General features: G+C 35.0%; 1 protein-coding gene across 1 annotated transcript; it reads right to left on the reverse strand.

Annotated features, from left to right (window-relative positions):
- Positions 1–475: 475 nt before the first annotated feature.
- Positions 476–23,350, reverse strand: LOC132556313 (uncharacterized). Its single transcript, XM_060220696.1, has 13 exons — positions 23,272–23,350; positions 21,374–21,673; positions 16,829–16,953; positions 11,796–11,915; positions 10,736–10,822; positions 10,095–10,158; positions 8,438–8,500; positions 5,933–5,973; positions 5,216–5,302; positions 3,975–4,060; positions 1,975–2,044; positions 1,743–1,782; positions 476–1,337 (listed from the first exon to the last, which is right to left on the reverse strand). The coding sequence occupies exons 1-13, from the start codon at positions 23,348–23,350 to the stop codon at positions 1,315–1,317; spliced, it is 1,185 nt and encodes a 394-aa protein (XP_060076679.1). The 3' UTR covers positions 476–1,314.
- Between the last annotated feature and the right edge of the window lie 143 nt (positions 23,351–23,493).

Genomic DNA, 23,493 nt, shown 5'->3' on the forward strand with positions numbered 1-23,493 from the left:
GCAACCAGTGTTTTGACACCAGAAAATGGAAACACAAATGGGATAAGTGTTGATGCTTATTAACAACAAATCATAGGAAAATTATGTAGGAAGGATTCCAGAATTCTGTTTGTCATAATGGCAACATCATATCCACAGATGTCGAAAGTAACAGCACTGCCTGTACATCTGTCTGGGAATAACTGCTGGCCACCACCCTAAAGACTTCCTTTAAAACAACTGTCTGATGAACAAAGCTTGATGTGTACCGAATTTATATAAAGAGTCATGAAACGGAAAGTCGAAGTCATTAGATCAAAATGCTAGTTTGCAGAAGTGGCAGTCCCTGGTTGGCCCACAAATTTAAATGAACTACACAAAAAATCATCTTTTTGGTCATTTTTCTGAGCTTGGATATAGAGATGTAAATACAGAAAAATGAGGTATCAGAAAAGCAATTATACTCAAAAAATCCGCAAACAATTAACAACAGATATGTGAAAAGTACATTTATTGACAATTCCAGGCTATGGAATGGTAAAATGCTGATTTCTGGCTATGAATACAGCATAACCTTTGGTGGTCACTAGGACAATTAATACCACAGAAACCTATGCAAATCTGCATTGTTCTTTAATAGGATTGCTTTGATAAACTGTTGACAGTTATACAATAACATATGTAATGTTTTTTTATGAAAAAGCACATAATACCAGTAAACAATAATTTTCTATACATAATCATAACAATCAATATTTTATGGAATTTCTTAATTACATATAATGACAAAAAATTGTAATGACCTTGAAATTTAACACATACCAAGTAAGCATGCTCGCAAAAAAAATCTTTGGCAACTTAAGCATGTCATAGCATACAAATATTGGTCAAAGGGACATAACTTCACTTCAAACTCATAAAATAATAATTTAGCAAATAAAAGCAAAAAATGATGAAGTTACTTCTTCTATAATCAATTGAGACAAATCTGTCTAAAGATTTCAATGGAAATTGCTATAACCTCATATTGAATCATTCTCCAAATTTAGAGTAATAACAGGAAACACTTGAGTTCCCATGTAATGTAGATGATTTAAAAGGTGTGATTCTTCTGGCATTCCATACTGGTAAATCCTTGAGGCAGTGACATGGTCCTAGAACCCAGTGTGTATACGTGATACATTGTAGAGGACTATATAAAATCCATATGAGATCAGCACAGCACTGACATAGAGATAGCGCACTTCGGCGTATATTATAAAAGATATGTTAGTCAATGTTGCTATGAGCACTTAATTTGTGTTGATTAATTGATTGGTCTATTGGTCACAGGAATTATACGTAGTACCACTTGTTCACTGAAAATTAAAAAAAAAAAAATGGTAATCAATACTTTGCATGAAACGTTCCCAAGCTTTTAATTTCTCATTTCTTCAGCATTCAGCAAGACTACTATCACAATTTACAATATGAACAAATAAGTCCAAAGGAGTTGGACTTTCATTTTGGTAATGATTTCAGTAGACAGATGTAAGAAATAGTTACACAACAAATCTGAAATCTAAACATCAAGATTTTCTTACATGATGTTTTTGTGTGAAAGAAAATACCCAAACAGTTAACTGAATCTTTGAGAAATACACAAAATGCTGTAAAAGCATTTGGATTTAACAATAGGTTTCTGATTGATAAAGTTTACAGTATTTTCTCACATTATTATTATTCTACAGGATAAACACATATCAGTAGAACAGTTGACTTACATTCAGGGTCTAGTTTTTCAGCCTCTCCTAGCTCCGGATACTGCAAAATTGAGGAATTAATTTGATTTTTTCACCATCAAAACATACATATGTATACATAAATAAATATACAATACCGCAAGAAATATTGTAGTTATCTAATCCTCCCCCCCCCAACTTCTTTACCACAAACTTAATATGAAACATAGTTTAACAGAGTAGCAAAAGAGAATAGAAGTAACACAATACATACCTTTTCTTTGCATTTATTGGCTTCCTCACTGCTGATTTGATATGGGCTCCCTCCCACAGTGGTGTTCATACTGAAAAGTATTACACAAGTATGTCAAAAATTGAATAAATTATTAACAAATACAATGATAAAAGAATAAAAACTAAGTAAGCAGTGGGTCACATAGAGACCATTGTACCTTCATACTTAACCTTGACCACTGAACACCGAAATTTAATCAGGTGTAAAACATGGTATTAGGATGCTATGGTATGAATATAAAAAATATCTGCCGAAGGTTTTGTAAACCAGTTTTGTGCTACAGACATTCACACAAATTGACGAGATACCATTGATGCAGAGTAATTTGAATAACCTACCGTCTAATTATAGTGGGCTAACCAAGAGCTGTTTTAGAAAAATGTAACTTTTCATGTAAATGCAGATTTATTCCTTTTTGAAAAATACAATTCAAAATATCAGATTACAGCAGTCTAGGGGGAGATTTTTACACCATGTCCATAAAGCTTAACCATTATAGATCAGGTAACAGCAGTCTAGGGGGAGATTTTTACACCATGTCCATAAAGCTTAACCATTATAGATCAGGTAACAGCAGTCTAGGGGGAGATTTTACACCATGTCCATAAAGCTTGACCATTACAGATCAGACAATAGCAGTCTAGGGAGAGATTTTTACACCATGTCCATAAAGCTTGACCATTACAGATCAGACAACAGCAGTCTAGGGAGAGATTTTTACACCATGTTGATACAGCTTGACCATTACAGATCAGACAAAAGCAGTCTAGGGGGAGATTTTACACCATGACAATAAAGCTGGACCATTACAGATCAGGTAACAGCAATCTGGGAGGAGATTTTACACCATGTCCATAAAGCTTGACCATTAGAGATCAGACAACAGCAGTCTAGGGAGAGATTTTTACACCATGTTGATAAAGCTTAACCATTATAGATCAGGTAACAGCAGTCTAGGGAGAGATTTTTACACCATGTCCATAAAGCTTGACCATTACAGATCAGGTAACAGCAGTCTAGGGAGAGATTTTTACACCATGTCAATAAAGCTTGACCATTATTGATCAGGTAACAGCAGTCTAGGGGGAGATTTTACACCATGTCCATAAAGCTTGACCATTACAGATCAGACAATAGCAGTCTAGGGAGAGATTTTTACACCATGTCCATAAAGCTTGACCATTACAGATCAGACAACAGCAGTCTAGGGAGAGATTTTTACACCATGTTGATACAGCTTGACCATTACAGATCAGACAAAAGCAGTCTAGGGGGAGATTTTACACCATGACAATAAAGCTGGACCATTACAGATCAGGTAACAGCAATCTGGGAGGAGATTTTACACCATGTCCATAAAGCTTGACCATTAGAGATCAGACAACAGCAGTCTAGGGAGAGATTTTTACACCATGTTGATAAAGCTTAACCATTATAGATCAGGTAACAGCAGTCTAGGGAGAGATTTTTACACCATGTCCATAAAGCTTGACCATTACAGATCAGGTAACAGCAGTCTAGGGAGAGATTTTTACACCATGTTGATAAAGCTGGACCATTACAGATCAGGTAACAGCAATCTGGGGAGAGATTTTTACACCATGTCCAGAAAGCTTGACCATTAGAGATCAGACAACAGCAGTCTAGGGAGAGATTTTTACACCATGTCCATAAAGCTTGACCATTACAGATCAGACAACAGCAGTCTAGGGAGAGATTTTTACACCATGTTGATAAAGCTGGACAATTACAGATCAGGTAACAGCAATCTGGGGAGAGATTTTTACACCATGTCCAGAAAGCTTGACCATTAGAGATCAGACAACAGCAGTCTAGGGAGAGATTTTTACACCATGTCAATAAAGCTTGACCATTAAAAGATTTTCTGTTTGCATAAAAAGGTGGGGTTTAAAACCACACATATAGAAAAGTTTCACTTGATCTGACATGAAAGTAGAGCGAAGTTGTGGCTGTCATACCATTCGATGCTCCCACAATCCACAATCTTGGCAATGAGTTTCTTCCATTGTTCATTACAATCCTCTACCACCTTCAAGGCATATTCCTGAAGAGGAAATACATGAATCACATCTACATTAATACTTCAGCAACTTCATAAATCATTAATATCATTTGAGAGTTCAAACAACGATTTTCTTCCAAAACCTACAGCAGAATTCAGGCCTTTTGCAGTCAAAGGTTCACATTTTGTGGGACTTCTTTCAACCAAAAATTTCAGGCCAATGTCATTTTAAGCCAAATCGATTTTCTTAAAGAGCGAAACAAATCTTTAAGTTTATATTTCAAATATGAGTTACCAGGTGCAGTAAAAGAAAGTGATACCTTGGCCGATGCAAAATGGACTCATTTCAAGAAACGATGATGTTTTTCTACTTATTGTGTTATTACCGAAGGTTCTAGGATATATCGTTAGACTAGCAAAACCTAGCCTAACATATAACACAGCTCAGACTAGTTTGATATCAACCTGGCTGTCAGTCAAATTAAAAAAAAAAAAAAAAAAAGGTTAAATTGATTTCAATTTTAACAAGAACATGTGTATGTAATATATCAATGCCCAAATCACCAAAACCTTGGACCCTGAAACACAACAAAGACCAAAGTATACTCATAATTAATTGTTGTGTAAAGTTTGACCAAATTCAATGAAAGAAAGAAGTTGTTAAGTGTTTAAATTGAATCATCTGAGGCAAGGGTGACCTTGGCCTTGACCTTAGGGCCCTGAAACACTATGATACCCCAAGTATACTCATACTGACCTTCCTATAAAGTTTGACCAAACTTTGTCAAAGAATGAAGTTGATAAGTATTTACATTGAATCAAAGCAAAATACATAATTTTTTCATCAAAAATTCATCAATTACAGTGCAATTAAGGAATTTTTGCCATTACCTACAAAGATTCACCTGGTCTCTGCCGACCCTTTCAGTTTTCTTGACCCTCAAAAAAATTCTTATGTAGATCTTGATGTCTATACAATCATACAGGCTTTCAGAATTGAAAGTGCTCTAAAGCAGATGGTTGCTATTTGAATAACAGATACAGACCATGATACAGACATAGGTGTTAAGCAAATTTTGTGGGTGCAACCAGCAACATGTAGTACTTGGCACACTTTTCAAAACATCATTTGCCAGCCAGAGTCCCTTCATCAATATCATAAATTCAGATCGAAATTTTGTTAGCATTACATCTTACCTTATTTTTTGCTTCACCATTAAAAGCAAAATTATTATCAGGCTTCCCATCAGGCTTCTTGTAAATCCTCAACCATTCAACTGTAGCCTTTAAATAGAAAGTATTAGCTATTATGAAGTGGTGTTTATTTACAAGAGCACAACGGATACAAGATTTACCCATCGGAATTGATTAAGGAAAAAAAATTTCTTAAAGAAATTATTTTGAAAATGTATTTTAATTATCAAATATGTTATCTCCAAGACAAATATTACAACCTCAATTGGTAAAATGGACAAATGTGCCCTTCTAATATTGGAGCTGCTGTTCATATATGTATTTTGTAAAGGTATAATCCTGGAGGGAGCAAAACTGAAAATCATCTCTGTATTTTGCCCCAAATTCATTTAAATTGTAAATGAAAGAGCCTTTCTATTTTTACATTTATTATATACTGCTGAAAATGGCCTAGTCTCAAGCTTTTCCCTGGTATATATCCTGTTTTCAAATGTGTTCTTGTACAACTACAGGTTAATTAAGACATTAATTAAAAATATTTTAATTAGGGAGGATGGTAAATCCTCTAATTCAACGCCTATACCTCACAATAAAACAACAGTTGCCTAAAACTGTCTGCCTTAACCTTAATTCGTTGACTTAATCTGTCCAAAACTAAAACTGAAACAAAACAACTCAAAATAGATGTGAAGTTTATATCAACCTGCAACAGGAACTCACCTTCAAAAATCCAGGCATTTCTCTTTCTATGTCATCAACATCTACAAAATAAATATAAAATCTCTCTCAGCATTTGGTATTTTCTCCATTACAGAGACTTAAAGCGCCAAATATCTGGTCCTAACCATTCCTAGTCAAGGATGAAAGGGTGTGTAAAAAGTTCATCAATTAGATATGTTTGAGCGACACAATTGCCCTGCCACCTATAAAAGTTTGGAGCTTTTCAGAGTTATTGGCCTTGTTCTGAGCTGTACTCATGAAATATAAAATCCATGTAGGATCTTAGCACTGCCCTGAGTTGATCTTTATTTGTTGAATCTTTGCTTCCTTTCTCTTCTTTATCCTTTTTTTCCTCTTCATTATATGAAAGCTGAAAATTCCTCTCAAAAAAGAGCAATAATAATCTTTAATTATCAGATCAAAGATGAGGACAATTTTGTTTCTCTCATAGTATCAAATTCAAACAGGCACCACTAGAGACCAATACATATAAAATCTGAGAAAGATCCATCCAGTACTTCTCAAGAAATAGTGATAACAATATTTCATTGTCAAAATCAAAGATGGCTACCTGTAAGCTTTTGTCCGCCACTAATTAGTCAGAAATCAGAAGAGCACAACTAAGGATCAAGGGGAACCTTCTTATGAAATTTGAGGGAGATTGATATAAGAAATGAGGAATCATTTGATAATGGTACGGTTAAAATTTTTAACTGATTTTATGATTGTCAATTTTTTATCAAATATTACAAAAATATAATAATTTCAGTATTTCAAAGATTTTAGCAGGTCCTGATCTGGATAATATCAAAATAATCTGATGAAATAAGGAAAGCTGGAAACTCTGCCTTTCATTAGTTTGGGAAGGGGTGTCGTAAGAATGGATAAATTGACACCTTTGGAGAGTGAGAGATTTAGGTAACACTGACCAGATTCATAGTAACATAATTGCAAAAAACCTTAAAGACAACTGTGAGAGAGGATCAAGGAAAGACCCCATTGCATTACTACCGATGAAGGGAAGGTGTGAACGACACACTTACTATAGTATTGAACAAAGTATTAATACTATTGTATTGAAGTATTCTAATAATCAAGTCAAGTATACAATGACCTCTGTGATTGGTCGGGGGCGGAGTTTAGACAACCTGAATAGTTGATCTGACACCCAATTTGTTCCGGTAGGCGGAGTTAATGTACACTATCAGTTACATAACAATTACTAAGTAATCGCTGGAAAAATGTCCGACGACGGCAACAGTACGCAAAATTTTCTTCGACGAAATTATGTCCGATACGAATGATATGGGGAATCCTGTTTTTGTACAAGGCGATGTGGTTGTGATGGATAATTGTGGATTCCATCACCATAGACAGGGAGAGCGCATTTTAAGAAATATGCTGAAAGAATATGGCGTGTCCCTGGTTTTTCAGCCGCCTTATTCCCCGGGATACAACGTAACTGAATATGTATTCAATGTCATGAGACAGAGGCTTCGGGCAAATACCTGACTTGTGTCAGAATTTCTGGAACTTGCAGTAGTAAATGCTCTAGATATTCCGCCCAACCAACTTCAAAGTTTTTTCACATGTTGCGGATATGTATAATTTTCGATGGAAAGATAAAAAATAAAATAAAAAATATATGGGACCACAGAATTCCTTTACTTTTTAATGCAGTATGAATTATCGGCATATATCAGGAGGTCCCAGGTAAATCGTAATTCTTTGTTACATTAATAGAGCTTGGGCTTAAACCGAAATATTTTGAGCCACCCCCCCCCCCCCTTTCAAAAAAATAAATAAATAAATAAAACTAGTACAGAATGACTATATGACTATATTCACTGTTAAGATGTTATGAATTCTCCGGTCCCAGTGATCTAACCTGTTGATATATATTTTGTACGTAAATTAGTTTAGTACTGAGTAACTTTCGTTTTCTCGTTGTACCATCGATGAAAGCAAGGTATCATTGGGTGTAGAACGAAACAAATGGGACAACCCAATTAGGTCTGATCTGAAGCCACCTGTGACTTGGACTCTTCCAATTAACCTCTCGCGACAGTCGAGTGTTTGTAAAATGCCGATGTCTACACAGTATTTTTTCACCTGGCTCCACCCACAATCGATCTAGACTTGGCTCTGCCAATCAGAGAGCTTGTTGCATAAATTTAAGGAATTCGATTGGTGAAGTACTTCAGTACAATACTATCAATACTTTGTTCAGTAATACAGTACTTGAAACGTTCACACCTTTCCTTCATCGGTAGTAACTATTTCTGGATTGTGATGAAACGGAAAACCATGGACTTTTATTACTTGTTGCTGTCATTCATAAAAATTATGTTTAACTGCTAAACTACATTAACATTTGCCAACAAGAGGATGTTGGGAAAATGTTTGACATAGCCCAGTATTTGTATCTGTGTACTTGGTGAAATTTCCATTCAGAAGTAACATATAAAATAGAGTGAATGGCAGAATAAGTCTGTATGTACTTACCATTTAATTTCTCAGCCAGTGGATCATTTACATCTATGGCTAGTATCTTCCAATCGGTTTCACCTTTAAATTGAAATAACAGCAATATCTACTATAAACCACCTTTCTATTGTGACCACTTACTTCCATAATATCAGTTATAAAACAAGTCTGGGGAAATTTACTTTAACAAATTCTATGTCACCTTCATAAAATTCAAAGTGCATCATCTTTTTTTAAACCCTGCAGGTGCCCCATATCCAGTCCCTAATTTGGCTATTAGGTCAGTAGTGACCTGTTCAAAGACTGAAACAACTTTTTATACCTTAGCTGTGGTATATGGCATTATACACAGAGGAATTAACCAGGTTAATACCTTTCAAATTCAATAGATGTCTTGTATTTTTGTTTAGATAATAATGTGAAGATCAATCACAGCTATTTAAAAGCTTGTGTGGCTTTGTATAAAAATGACTCAGTTACACTGTACACTTGAGTTCAGGATAAACTGCATGCATGTAACGTCAAGTTGGTCACCAGAGACAAAGTTTCCAGGTGACCTATTGTGATACCCTTTTGTCCAGTGTTATCAGTGTCCATAAACTTTTCAAATTTTTGACTTCTGGAAACCCCCGTACCGATTTCAGTGAAACTTGGCCGAAACCTTCCATAGCCAAAAGTAAACCAAAGTTGTTAAACATATGATCCCAAGCCCCAGGAGCCTCAGGGACAGGGCCAAAACAGGTCAAATTGACTGAAATTTTCAAAATCCTCTTCTCAATACCAAAATATGGTAGAATCAAATACTCTTCATGGAAGGAAGAGTCATAAGGTGTTTTACCAAAATTGTAAATTTGATAACCCCAGTTGCAACTTCAATGAAACCCTTCTGTCCCTGTACAAATAGCATTTCCCATTATTCTCTTCTCTATACTAAAGCGCAACAAATGTTGATTGAAATTTGCTGTTTGTGTTCAGTTGGTCTACTGTCCTTTAATTAACATGGTCACGTAGTCACAGGTGCATGACCTTCCACCCTTCAACTTTTGACTGATGGCCATGCCACTTTAATATTAGATGTATACAGGGTTTTCCATTAGAACCGGTCGCCGGCCAATTTGACCGGCTACTTTGATCATTTGGCCGCCTACACCAATCCAGTTCCGTAATAATGTTCCATACACGTACACGGCAGGCCAGCCTCCTACTTTCACTATACAGCCTACTACTAACAAAATTATGGAAAACCCTGTGTATAACTTGATATCATATGGGGTAAATATGTAAATCTCTCTGAAACAATGACATGTTGACATGTGTGTAATGTTTCAGAATTATACTAATTATGGAAAGAACACCCCCTAACCATATGGGGATAATTTTTAACCTGCACAATTAGTACGATATCTTCAGATGGAGTCTGTTATATACTTATTGGTGGTTTTAAATTGTGATGATGCTGGTTGGAAATGGAGGAGAGGGGACTAAACAGCAGATCCCTAAGGTTTCTTTGGCAGCTAAATGATTGATAGTTACAAACTGCTGGCCACATAGAATAATTTCCAATCTATCAGTACAGCATTCACATAATCTATCCCCACACAAGGAATTTGCCTGTTCTGAGATCAACATTCATCAGTAAGAGCTACTACTGAAACATAGATTTTTAAGAAATTACCTTCATCAATCATAGCAACCGTCCCAAGGATTTTCACCTGTATCACTGTTCCCCTTGGATGCACCTGTAAATATTGCCATATAAGTTACCTCTATCAGATATTAGATAAATGATAATACGATTCAACTTTGTTCCTATCATTTGTCTGAGGTTTTACATACTTGAAACAGTTTGTTTAAACTGGGTAAAAATACATCAAGCTTATCTCCTTTTCCACAGACAAGCATTTACCAACCACTAAGTACACAAGGTTCAAAGGGTCTTTATTGCTCACCTGTTCTGTGGCCTATGAAGAGAAGATTTAGATAGAAGAGTTTTTACGTGCAAATGTACTGAGTGCAGTCTCTTCTCTGCTTGCCACATGCAAAATATATTTCTGGGCATCTCAATTACACAATCTAACCTCTCTGACACTGAAAATAGGTCAATGTCATTTATTTGAACAATCTAGATATCCGTTCATCCCGGGAAACCAATGAACATTTATGATGATATTGAGCCTCTTGGTTATTCAAAACAATCTGTTTAAAGATTAAATCATCTTTGACCCAGTGATTCTGAAAGAAGGTCAAGGCCATTCAATAAAACAAACACCATTTTGCCTTGGTAAGGATGTAATTGTGTGAAATCCAGTTAAATACCTTATATCCAATCTCGCAAACATCCAGAGGGTCAGAATCTCCTTTACACCCAGTATCAGGGTTCTCATCGTTTGGGTCTTCATAAGTCTGCAAAAACATATATATACCCCTTGTCACATAATTTTGAGGAAATATAAAACGATTTTAATGATAACTCATAAGTTAGTGTTACATAGGGCAGGCAGACTTACATGCTCTGCAACATAAAACAAGAACAATGAACCTGTTCAGACAGGTAAACTACAAACAACCTGTTAGATAAAGGTGGTAAGTGTAGTCATTCAATGTTACATACATTTTCTAAATGTATGTGATATGTACCACAAGAAATCTCTAAGGGATCTTACCACCACAATCATTTAATTGTTCTATTAAAGTTGGATCTTTTCCTTTTTTTCTTTGCCCTTAATTATATGAAATTTGATAACTACTCTTTATAAAAGAGCAAAAATAATCTTTAACCGCCAAATCCAAGATGGTGCCTGTCAGTCATTTTGTTTTTCTGACCTGTCCTACTTTCACTGTCAAAATCCAAGATGGTGCCTGTCAGTCATTTTTGTCAAAATCCAAGATGGCCATCTGTCAGCCATTATTTTTCTGATCTGTCCCAAAATCTAACGTGCTTTAAATGAAATGAATGGGCACCTACATATCAAACCTGACAAAGATCCATGTAGTACTTTTCAAGAAATAGGCACAACAGTAACCGTCAGTACACAATTGAAGAGTAATTTCAATAGCCAACCATCTAATGATGATAGGCCAAAAATCTACACACATGCAGTCAAAGTCAAAGTGGTGATTTTCTTTATGGTTTTACGAAAAGTCTCAAGTTATGGTGTACGTTTTTTTGAGAAGGTGTTTTGGAAAATCATGAAATACACCATAACTTTCTCTATCAACTATATTTTCAAGATTTTTGTTTTAAAATGTATCTTTAAAATGAAAAAAAAATCAAAAGTTCATAAAATAGATATGTTAGACTTGACATCAACCAAATCTATTGGCAGTATTTCTATGGTATATTGATGACTGGTTTTCCTATATTTAAACAACCTACCTGAGGGATGGCACCATAGTTCCAGATGTAACCATGGTGAGGGAAGACATTCTTTACAAATCTTGGTTTACCTTTCTTCACATCCTGTTTAATAGGATTCATTGGATCTTCTTTGCAGATCTGTGAATATTCAAAAGAAAACATTGATTTAGTTAATATTTTCAAATCCTCTCTGATTATCTTATTTTATAATCCCTTTCGATCACTCATTTCTCATTCGAGATCAAAGATGGATCAATCAAGTAAACAACTCATTACATATAATGGTGTCGTTAGTTCAATAAGAGATTCAAACAACTTGGCCCTAAGGTTTACTTAAAACCTCAGTCCACCTGCTGTAGATTTAAACACCAATGTTACCAATGTCTAGAAATGTGGACTTCATATAAACATTGCAATAAGAAAACTGGAGCCAATATCCATGAAGTCATTTATATTCAATATCAGATGTTCCTTGTTCAGGTAATAAATAATTTAAGTTTCAGCACAGAATTACCATCTGAGCTAACAAAAACACCTCATTCCTTGCTGTACATTTTTATCCAATTCATTTTACTGCAGCATTTTAGGCAAATTTGAAAAATATCAACAGTAAAGAAATGGAGGTAACATTGTTAGAATACAAGTGTGGGAGAAAACAGAACTTTTTGTATAACTTTACTGTTTATCTATCCTTCAACTGGGGTTGCCATTGTCGGAATACACCTGCCACATATACTTTGCTTTATCTGGCAGTGAAAGAAAACAATTCAAAATTTAGGGGAAAGTAGTTCAGAACTGTTGTCAGAGATAAAAAGCTGTGTATAAGTAACATTCAGGAATATGCATAAAATAATCCAAATCCTAGAATTATCTTTGCAAAACTTCGTTAGAAGAGTCCAATGATATCAGTAAGGTAACTATCATCGTTTAGATTTATAATAAGCCAAAGGAGAATACTTGATCTTCCTAGAAGGGCTTAAAAAGCAAGGTTTATTTATCAATTAATGCTGACAGAAGTACCTGCATTGTGACTCGATCTAAATATCTCAGTACGACTCCAGAAGTCCTATTCTGTTATTGGGTATGATTGATAAAAACCTGAATATGTTAACAAATACATGCATTCCATAAAAGTATTGAAATACTTTCAATATTAAATAGTTTGGTACAACAACAAAAATTCATACACACAAAGAGAAACTTTTAACACAGCATTATGCAACACGATACATATGTATACTTAGTCACCTCCACAACCTTTAAATTAAATCAGTCAAAAGGTACTATTAGTAATGTATATGACAATACCAGGTAGATTTACCATTGGCCTCTCAATTTGATTTTGAGGTAAAAGCATAAACAAATATATTTATTTGAAGTTACCTGAAGTAAATGATTCATTTATTGTTGTGTATTGATTTCCAGCACTATATTATTGCTAGATAAATATTGACACTACAGACAACTTATCAAAGGTAAGAGGTTTGTACTTTGTGGGCCTGTATTCAAGCCTGGACATGAATACCAAACTAATGGATGTTTGGAAAGCTTGTGTCTGTTGGCAAATTAGCCATTATAATTGCCAGGAGTGACTAACATGTAATTTCAGGTTGACCTATCAGGAAAGTCCGGAAACAGAACTTAACACCTGTATCAATATCTAAACCAAATAACTTATCAAAATTCTGCCAAAATCTTTCTTTAATAATCCATGAATATTGCTCTCTCAGTCTTTACATGGAAAAAGTCATTGGAACATTTTTTGAAGATCTAAGGAAAGATAAATAAAAAATTGCATCTTATACTGCTATAACGCGTAATAAGATCAGATGTATATCTTTGTCATTTGAACTTGTCACGATCCTGCCAATGATGGAGTGGGCGTCATGCCGCCAAGTTTTCCAATGTGCCTGACGTGCTGCCCTATCTTCTTGAAATAAGTCTTTAATAAATACTGGGATCAATTTCAAAACAAAAAGGTTATTTTGCAAAAGACATTTCAGAAAAAAATCAACCATGAATTGTAATTTACGATAACTTGTGTTTGTTTTGTTTCTTTTTACATTGACCCAGGGGACACCAAAACATGGCATGTCAATGTCATCATTATGAATGTCACCATCTCAAATTTATGATAACACATGTCTGATACAAAGCTTAAATAACCAAAATGAACTTCAGATTTCGCAAAATGAACTCTGGATTAGGCATAATTGTTTCATTGGGACACTTATGTCTTTGCGATATCATAATCATTTCCCCCAGATGTATCATATGGAATAAAAATTGGAAATCCTACCTGTCAAAATATGTAAATATTTAATGTTTCCGGACATCTGATTGGCCACTAAAAATAACCACTAATTCAACAACCAATGAAATGCGGCATTTCAAAGGTGAACATTTCACACTTTGTTGGCTATTTTTGTTGGCTCAAGTTGAGAATTTCAGAACACATTTTATTGAACTGTGAATGGATCAACTGATGCAACATTATGAAGCCTATACAGTAATGAATGAATAAATCATACAGTAAAGCATCAGCTGATGACATGGTAGTGTCACGTACATATCGGACGTGTAAACTGAATATGACGAATTATGTCATGATCATTCACGACAATTTGTGATAGTAGTTTAGATATTTCAAAGTTAAGGAAAATCATTGTTCTTATGGGAAAAACAAATCTTTAAACAATTTCTGTTAGAAACATGTCAGTTCGGCACATCAAAGAATTAACTTCGGGTTTACATGTCTCGAAAAAATGTGTCAACTGTTAATTATACGTTCTTCTTATTATCACATTTTCCCTGGACAAATGAACCATGATATTAAGCAGGTTACACTGCATAGGATAGGAATCCCACTTATCATGTCAATGTTTTTCTTGTGAAAGATAGGTGTTTGTATTGATCAATCAATTTTTCATGAACAGACATATAGCTGAGACCTATAGATAAAAATGATCTGTACTACATCTGGTGCCAAGTTAACCCGCATATGTCACATGTGCATTCTAAATATGACTGTGTTAATTTTCTCTCTTTAGTATTTTATGCTTAATCTGTTTTTCATTTACATATTACCACATTTTCCGGATTATAAACAGCACCGGTATATTGGCTACTGAGCCAATTTTCAACGATTTTTTCTATTTGATCCACAAATTAGCTACATCAGAGTGTTATTATGTGGTAACCATTATGGTGACCAAAACTCATTGATATATCAGACAATGGAAGGCAACTTATCAAGATCGTAGGTGAAATATTTACTATAAGCTTGCAAATGAATTATAAACAGATAATCCTTTATCTTATTTATGTGTTTGTAAATTATTAAAAAGCAGTTATCAAACTTGTTTGGCTTGGGAACCTCCAAATATTACCCCACTAGAAACACTTCAGCAATTTAAGAGCCTATGAAGAGAAAACTTGGACACTAAAAGTTAAATGATATTTCCAAACAAAATCCATTATATCAAGGTTCAAAATAATAATTTACTCAATAAAACTTTTCCTTGGAACTTTTGAAGTAAAATGTTTAGTATGTCTGCAGAACCAACACATGTCTTTTTATCCTGTGTATTGTGTCTGATGATGTAGGCAAAGATGGCTGTCAATATGAACAGCCAGCTGCTTTGTACTTAAAACTGATTCATGCAATGAACAGCCAGCAGCATTGTACCTAAAATTGATTAATGAAATGCAGAGTCCCTTTTCTGTCAAGCTGCTACTAGGTAAGAATTATATTGATTGAGGAATTAACTACTGACAAACTCTATCAATGGTGGTTTCAACCAAACTACAAAGTTACTTATAATCAAAGTTGTCAGCTTCAAGTGGCATTCCACTGTTGTTCAAAGAAAAATAAAAGCTGATCATAAAGAAATAGTAGATGAAAATTTAAATAAAATACAACTGTTTAAGTCTAAGAACAGTCAGCTTTAGAAGATTTTATATACAGCAGAGAAGAAAATTGGTGATGAAATGAGAAGGTTATGAAACATTTTCATTATATAACAGTAAAATTATGTAAAATATTGACAATTTCATAATATTAGAGCTACTTCAAAATGTAATTGTTATTAAATCGCAATTCATCTGAACTTTGATCATTGAAATCTTAAAGGTGGTGCCCATTTTCTGACTGGAATTGAACAAAGTACAAATTCAAACATTGTCTTTATCCCTTGTTGACCATATTCAATTCCAGAAAATACCTTATTATATAATTAATGCAGGAAAATTTTATCTGATCAAACTTGTCAGACTGACATGCAAATTAGGTAACTATATTTAGCATTCCAATCCCATGATGCTTTACACACAGCACTAATAATGAAAACATGAACTTGTATGTATTCTGCTGGATTCCTGGTAAGTATAATGTTAGCCAAGTATTGTACTTTAGTATCGCATGCAATGGCAGTGTCTGCAATGTAAACATCTTCAGATACATGCCTTTGTAAAATTATAATCCATTTGTATGAGAAAAGCACTGTCCATTCCACGATTGAAACAAATCAAGCTCACTGTGTCACTACTCTCACACTTTGGATTACTCTTAATTTGGTTGTTGGAGCTTCTTTTTTAGAAACACACCAACTCTAAATAAAGCCTGAGATTTTTATGGAAGTATTCTCCTGGTCAACCATCATCCAACACAGTCAAAGAAACAGCTTTATGTGCAAAATTTGAAAGCTCAACTAAGGTGACTGGTGACCAGTTTTGAAGTGTGAATCAAATTTTGTAACCTTGGTTGATAGGATACTCAAGTGAACATCACACTGATCTCTTTGGAATTGCTTTCCAATAAAGAAGGCTTCAGACTTAAACCACTGTTATGATAATTTTTCATTACATATTGACATGTTGTAGAAGACATGCAGAAACTTTGGAGATTTTTTGATGAAATTGTAATGCACCTATGATGTTGGCAATATAAAGCATGACTGGCAGTCATTTACATCGCGTAAATTAACTTTTAGTGGATGATGAAAGCAGGACATTTCCAAACTGTCATTACAGTTTTATCAAAATAAACTCACCTCCATTTTGGCATTGGACCAGCGAGGAATCTCCACAATCATGTTACAGATGGATTTATCATTGTCAGGATCAGGATACAGAGGTATATCATGGAATGGAGAAACCACATTATCATCAGGGCCCTCTACAAAAGAAAGACCACATAGTTACTAGTAACAGCATTGCTACAAGCATGCAGTAAGTACATTATGTAGGATCCATTGTCGGTGTCATAAAACCACCGTTCATCTTGGTAACATGAGGTATCCACTATTGGTGCATTTATTGTCGAAAAGTTTTTGGCTCCATTTCTTTCAAAACTTAAAAAGTCTAAGGTCCTAAATATTTTTGAATATTTAAAATTCTAATTTCCTGTCCTGAAGATCTATAAGAGGATGAAACTGGTCAATAGATTTAGGAACCTAGCCCTAGCCCCGTTTGGGATTGGTCCCAACAAACTCTGCAACTTTTTGTAGAAAGTGGAATTTCTTTTTTTCTCAGGGATTTGCATATCCTCCACATTCAAGGGGTCATACTCACTGTCCCTCTCTGCATCACTGGAAGATTTTATGGCAAAGTTGAAGGCACAAATGAAATAATTTGATTGGTCTAGATTGGATTTCTAAAGAAAGAACGGTCATCTGGGGCAACTCATTCCAGTACCCTCTGCTAATCATAAAATGGTATTTAATTTTGGTGATATGGGATAATTATTCTATTCAAATAAGACATTGATGTCAAATCTGCACAGGTTTGTACAAATGTTCAATAATGGACAAGCTCATGAAAAGCTTTAAAATTGAAATTAATAATTAACAAATAATAATTTGTTGAGTTGGTCTGTTTATATAGATATAATTTAATCTTATATGAGACAAGCATTTTCATTGGCCACTTTTCATGTTATCATCCAATAACATAAGAATATATATGTAATTTTGAAAGTCATGATTGATTGGCCAATGCAGTGGTTTAAGAAAATGTTAAAGAAAAGAGTCCTTTGTAAACCTCAAATATATATATATAAAGTATAGGAGTAACTGGTACATCATTGCATTTCCGAAGTTGCATAACTTTCCAAAAAGGGGAGGCAACTCAACCTGATATGAATTACACACAGTTACAACCTACAAGGATTAGAGCTTGCAAGCATCATTGAAATCATTTTAGTAGTTAAAGAGAAGTAGCTGGAGATAGGGTGGGAAGTGTATAAAAACCTGACCAATAATAGACTGATATGCTCCTTAGAAGATTACGAAGGAGCCACATCCAACTTCAAAGCCAGTACAATATACTGTTATGCAACCTTTAAATTCCTTTGATGTACATCTAAGTATCAAACTTTTATTTTATCTTATCCATGAAGTTTTGCACACAAACCATCAATTTTATAATGATGTGTTCCAGGGGTGCAGAGGTAGAAAGTAAGTATAACCCCTCGAGTATCAACAGAAACTTGTATAAATGTCCCAGCCCCTATACTCTTTTGACTTTCATAAACACCCCAGACCAAATATTCTTTTTTTTTTTCCTTACGATCTAAATCTATAGAGGGGTGAATCTATTGATGTGGTCATGAAACATCATTTTTGCAAGCTTTTCATTTCAAGAGTGCTGAAGGGTGGCCTTCGAACTTTTACACTGACTGATGACCACTAAAATCTAGTAAGATGACCTTGGTGGAGTATACAATGTTGTGAGTATGAATTAAATTTGTCCAGTGGTTCATGATATATTTTATACACTAGCATTTTGTTTCAATGATGACATTTAACCTAGACAAAAGATATCTAAAATCTAATCAGGTTTAGACCTGGGTGGGGTGATACTTTGTTGTGAGATGTGAACTAAATTTGTCCATGTCATGAAACATCTCGTACATAAGGTTATCAGGAATGCACATATGAACAGGTAGGTGAAGGACTGATACACAGACATGGATGTACAAAACAGAAAAATGGCAAATCTGACAATAAAATTGCATATTTGATAATATATTGTGAAAGTGAAACTACCTACATGATTATATCTCTAAGCAACCAGAGAGTTTTCAAGCTGATAAGTTTGATTACTCATACAAGGAGTTTACATAGTGAATAGCATTTCTAGAAACCTGGATGGCACTGACTACCGTATATCTTTTTTTCCAGGAAATTGTGTTGATGTGAGTCATACATTACTCATCCAATTGACCATTTTCTTCTAAATCTATTTGCAATTACAACACATATTTAAAAAAATTTGCATTGTTAATATCTTGCAGTAGTCTGGTATGGGCAAGTTCACAAATGTACAATTTTGTGTATGTCTTGTCATTGGTATCCATGTATACAACTATATAGGTGTTTTCTGAGATTCTGATTCATCGTAAAAAATATTTACAGGGTATTCTTTTCGTTTGTGCTGTCTTTAATGAGTGACTGCAAATATAGTGAAATCACACCCCTGTGAATATTACCAAACATACAGTATATCATTGTTTCATGTTCATGCATGAATGTGATGTAATAATTCCATTTAGGGCCAGAGGGCCTCAATGCTGAATGGCTTGGTGGGTAGAGCACCAGACATTCCAACTTTAGTTTAAGTTCAGATTCTGTAGTAGGAAGGCATAATGAAAAACCTCATGTACCCACTAGGGATGTTTCATACTCTAGTCAAACACCATAACCTTTAGCCAAGGGGAAATCCCAAGGCTAGTACGGCAACCTGTACTCTCAACTTCTGGACTCACCTAACCTGTGCTCGGACACAAAGTTTGCATTCATTTTAATCTAAACACTCATATTATTGTTGTGCAATCTTTATGGCTGCAAAAATGTATTGTTTCATATCATTTTGTGATACTTTCATGTATATCATACTGATATTGTGATCTCATTGATGAAATATTCTATTTCTTTGTGCAATATGAATTTGTGTGATGCTCATTAGTTTGCTTGTTGTCATATACCTTGTTCTCATCCAGAACTTGACATTACCTGCTTTGATTGACCAAAATTTACACAGCAGGTATCATCGATGAAGACAACGCTTACTCATCCCCAACAACTGATCTTATTCTCTTAAACTTTTTCAGGAGTCTCTGTTGACTAAATTGTTATTTCGGACATAATTTGCCATAGTTTCATTAAATTTGAATTTGGATTATATTCATGTTGACATGTTGGTATTTTTTGTTGTTCTTTTCTATTTATTAGTTTTGTTTACCTGTATCCTGATATTCTACATGAGTACATCAATATTCAATCAATTTTATCAAACTTTAAAAAATGTATCACTTTCAATTCTTCAGCAAAGATGTGGTCAACTGTGCAGTCATGTCCAGAAAGAAATACTAAATAGAAATTATACAAAGACAAATTTTGATAACATTTACTATTGAAATCGATGAATCCCCAAATAACATTATGCACTCCATAATTATGAAGTTTCATTTAATTGTTGCAGCCCTAGTAATCACAGCATTTACTATTGAAATCTATGAATTACCCAAATAACATGACAGCTATGTCATGAACATTACTAGCTATTTCAAGCCAAATGCAGTTGATGTTACGTTTCTGGCAGTTGCTCAAATCCCATCTGTTTAATGGTTGATTGGTATCCAAAGTCTGAACCTATGCTCGAACATCCCATTACAACATCAAATATTTACGATGTTGTTGTGGTGTCATCCTATACAATGATACTCAAACCTCTTCTGCACAAAATCCACAAGAGACTAACAACTAAGTCATTATTGTAGAAGTACACAAGATAAATAAATTCTGGTTTTTTTCTGTATTGATAGTCCCCAAGATCATGGATCAGCATGCATTTCTATGGGGGAAAATGGGGACCAATGTTTTGGTTTTCATTTATTTTGTAAACGATGCCAAATCCACTTTTGATGCAATAATTTTCTTTAAAGGAAGATTTTCTCTATTATTTAAGAATAATAAAAAATGAAAGATGTAAACTCGTCAGTAGCCACTATTTATTTTGACAGTTGTTGTGTGCAATAAGGTTGGCTGCGTAGTCTGCTTGAATTAAGATCACTTCCTTGTTTGAGAGCTTTTCTTATTAGAGGTAGAAAAGTGCTAACATCCCATATATATCTTGAATCATGAGTGGACGAATCGGCCGTTTTGTACAGCAAGAATCGAAAATAATAGGAGTGCTCGAGTACTTTTCAATGGAGAACACCACAATCTTTGTACTATAGCTAGACCAGTCTTCCCAAAGTCTTCAACCCTAATCCCTTTCGGACTTCCTCCTTGGTACTAAAGACAACAAACGTGGTTCTTAAGGAAGCATCTCATTAACCTCATACAGCTTCTGCCCTAAAAGTGGTCAACGGCTTCACATCTATATCGGGAATAAGTAATGAGAAGCACCCGGCCCTCTACTAGACCCTCTCTATCTGAACCCTATCTCACTCGACCGATGCTATAGTAAGGTGCTCTGAGCTGTAAACTTCTACAGCTTGAAAACAAAAAGAACGAGAAATGAGCTGGTCATTTGTTTCTACTTTGCTGAAATAATGAAATTCAATACATTCTTACGAAGTCCTATCAACTTACTGATGAACATGCGATAATCCGTGGTGTAAGGACATCCTCGCTCTTCAGTCTTGTACGACATGGTCAGTCTTGATGTGTAGATGTGCCTCTTCAGTAAACAAGTTATTGGACGGTTGACCAGCACACTGCGAGCTGCCGACTTCACACAAGCTCCGAGAGCGACAGTCACCAATCGATTCGCTGTTCGCACACGTTGCATTGAAAGGTATGGTATTAACGATGCGCACGCATACAAGTTCCCGGATTTGACAGGTACTTGGGCGCGTTCGACTAGAGCGTGATGAAATTGATAATCGTCAACTACGGATCGGTGAAACACAAGAATATTCCAATGTATTGGAAACTATCACTTTATGACTATTTTTTGCTTTGGACAAGTTTTGCTGAAATGCATAAGATTTTTTTTTCTAATTCACGCGGCAGTTTGAAAACTTCCGATGCGTCTTTTTCCTCGTTGAATAAACCATTTTTGTTGTTCATTTGTAGTATGCGTATGACGATATATTATGTCAAAATGTTGGAACGAGTTCAACGTAGGACAACCAATATTACCTGAATTTTGAGGCGAGGCTAAGAGACAATCTCTTCCAAGAGTGTGGCAGAATAGACCACTATGAAAATGTACCTACAACAGACGACACGTAATATAGATATAGGTTTAAGAAATCGTTCATATTCTTTATTTCTTTCTTTTGTAAGGAATGTTGAATTAAATCTTCCGAGAAAACATTGTACTAGCCCCATCAACTAATCACTTTAAAAACAGAATGGATAACGGGCCAACCAGACCATCTTGTATAATTATTGATCTATAACGGAGTCAGTGACGGGGCCCAAGGATGATGTTAATATCCTAAAATGGATAACGTAATTCATTTTGTAGTATATTTAAACACGACTAAGTTGTCATTGATATTTGATATTTTCTAATCCATCACTGTTTAGGTCCCCCATGATCTTGTGGGATACTTCTAGAGATTTTTCAATTTTTCCTATCTATAAAACAACCCAAGGAAAACAACCACCGTGACAATACCAAGAAACTACAAAGGATTCATTTCGCTTTGAAGCTTTCCATGTTGTGTGGAACAGTTTTGTATTCTGTGTTTTATCAGCTGTGTTTAGTTAGTTTTCTGTCCTACATTTTTGTCGCAGCCAATTTTATCAGGGACGTATGACACTGTTATATACATCCCTGAATTTATTTAGCTAAAATATAACCATTTTTTTCAAGTGAAGTTGTTTTAATGTCTTGATTTCAGGCATTCTGGTTAATAAGAACTCGTTTGAGTGCTAACAAAAATTTGTATTTTGATCAAAGGTGAGGGTAGTTTCTATTCGGAAGCTTTGTTGGGTTTTCCCCCCAGGAAAACCAACAGTCAAATTTGATACTCTGGGTCTCTCGGTTGAGAAGTTCGTAAAAGAAACTCGCTGGACGATTGACAAACACCTTGAATAATATAAGCTCACTTGGAACATTGGATGTAGTTGGGTTATTGTTACATATACATTTATGATGTAATACATGTATGTGAAGTCTTTCTGATCCGAGCTGTGTAAGATGGACATACGAACAGGGAATGATGGCTGTGTCTGATTTGTTTGGTGAGAGAAGTCTGTCTGATTTTTATTTTGCATGTTTCTGTTAAAGAGAAGTGTTGATTACCTGGACGTATCGAACACACTTTTTACCTATTCCCGTCAGAGTATCCCCTTTCCTTTCTGCTGTATTGTTTCAACTCAGTAATTTTCGTACTTGAGGTAAAAATCACTTGTTTCCTTCACGAACTCGATCATATTTGACAGTGATCCATCGTCGATAATCTGTCAGTGATGGCATTAAGAAAAGAGCACGGAAGCGATAGCAACAGACCGACGGGGTCTGTCTTGGACAGTACCTGAGAGACCCCGGAGTTTGCCGTGTCCGTTCCAGAGAGCTGGCCCAATGCTGGCAACGTACCGGACGTACAGAGCCATGCTTCGCCAAAGGCAGGGATAATGGGCACCCTTCGCCTCTTCTGAACACTTCTAACATAGGTTAAAATGGCAGTTAGACCTGTTAACCAACCAGCTAACCGATTAAGTTTAAAAAAAAGACGTTACAAGATAAATCTAACCTT

The sequence above is a fragment of the Ylistrum balloti genome, unplaced genomic scaffold (assembly GCF_031769215.1).
Source record: "Ylistrum balloti isolate Yb309-2 unplaced genomic scaffold, AGI_CSIRO_Ybal_v1 Utg370558, whole genome shotgun sequence".
Classification (NCBI taxonomy): domain Eukaryota; kingdom Metazoa; phylum Mollusca; class Bivalvia; order Pectinida; family Pectinidae; genus Ylistrum; species Ylistrum balloti.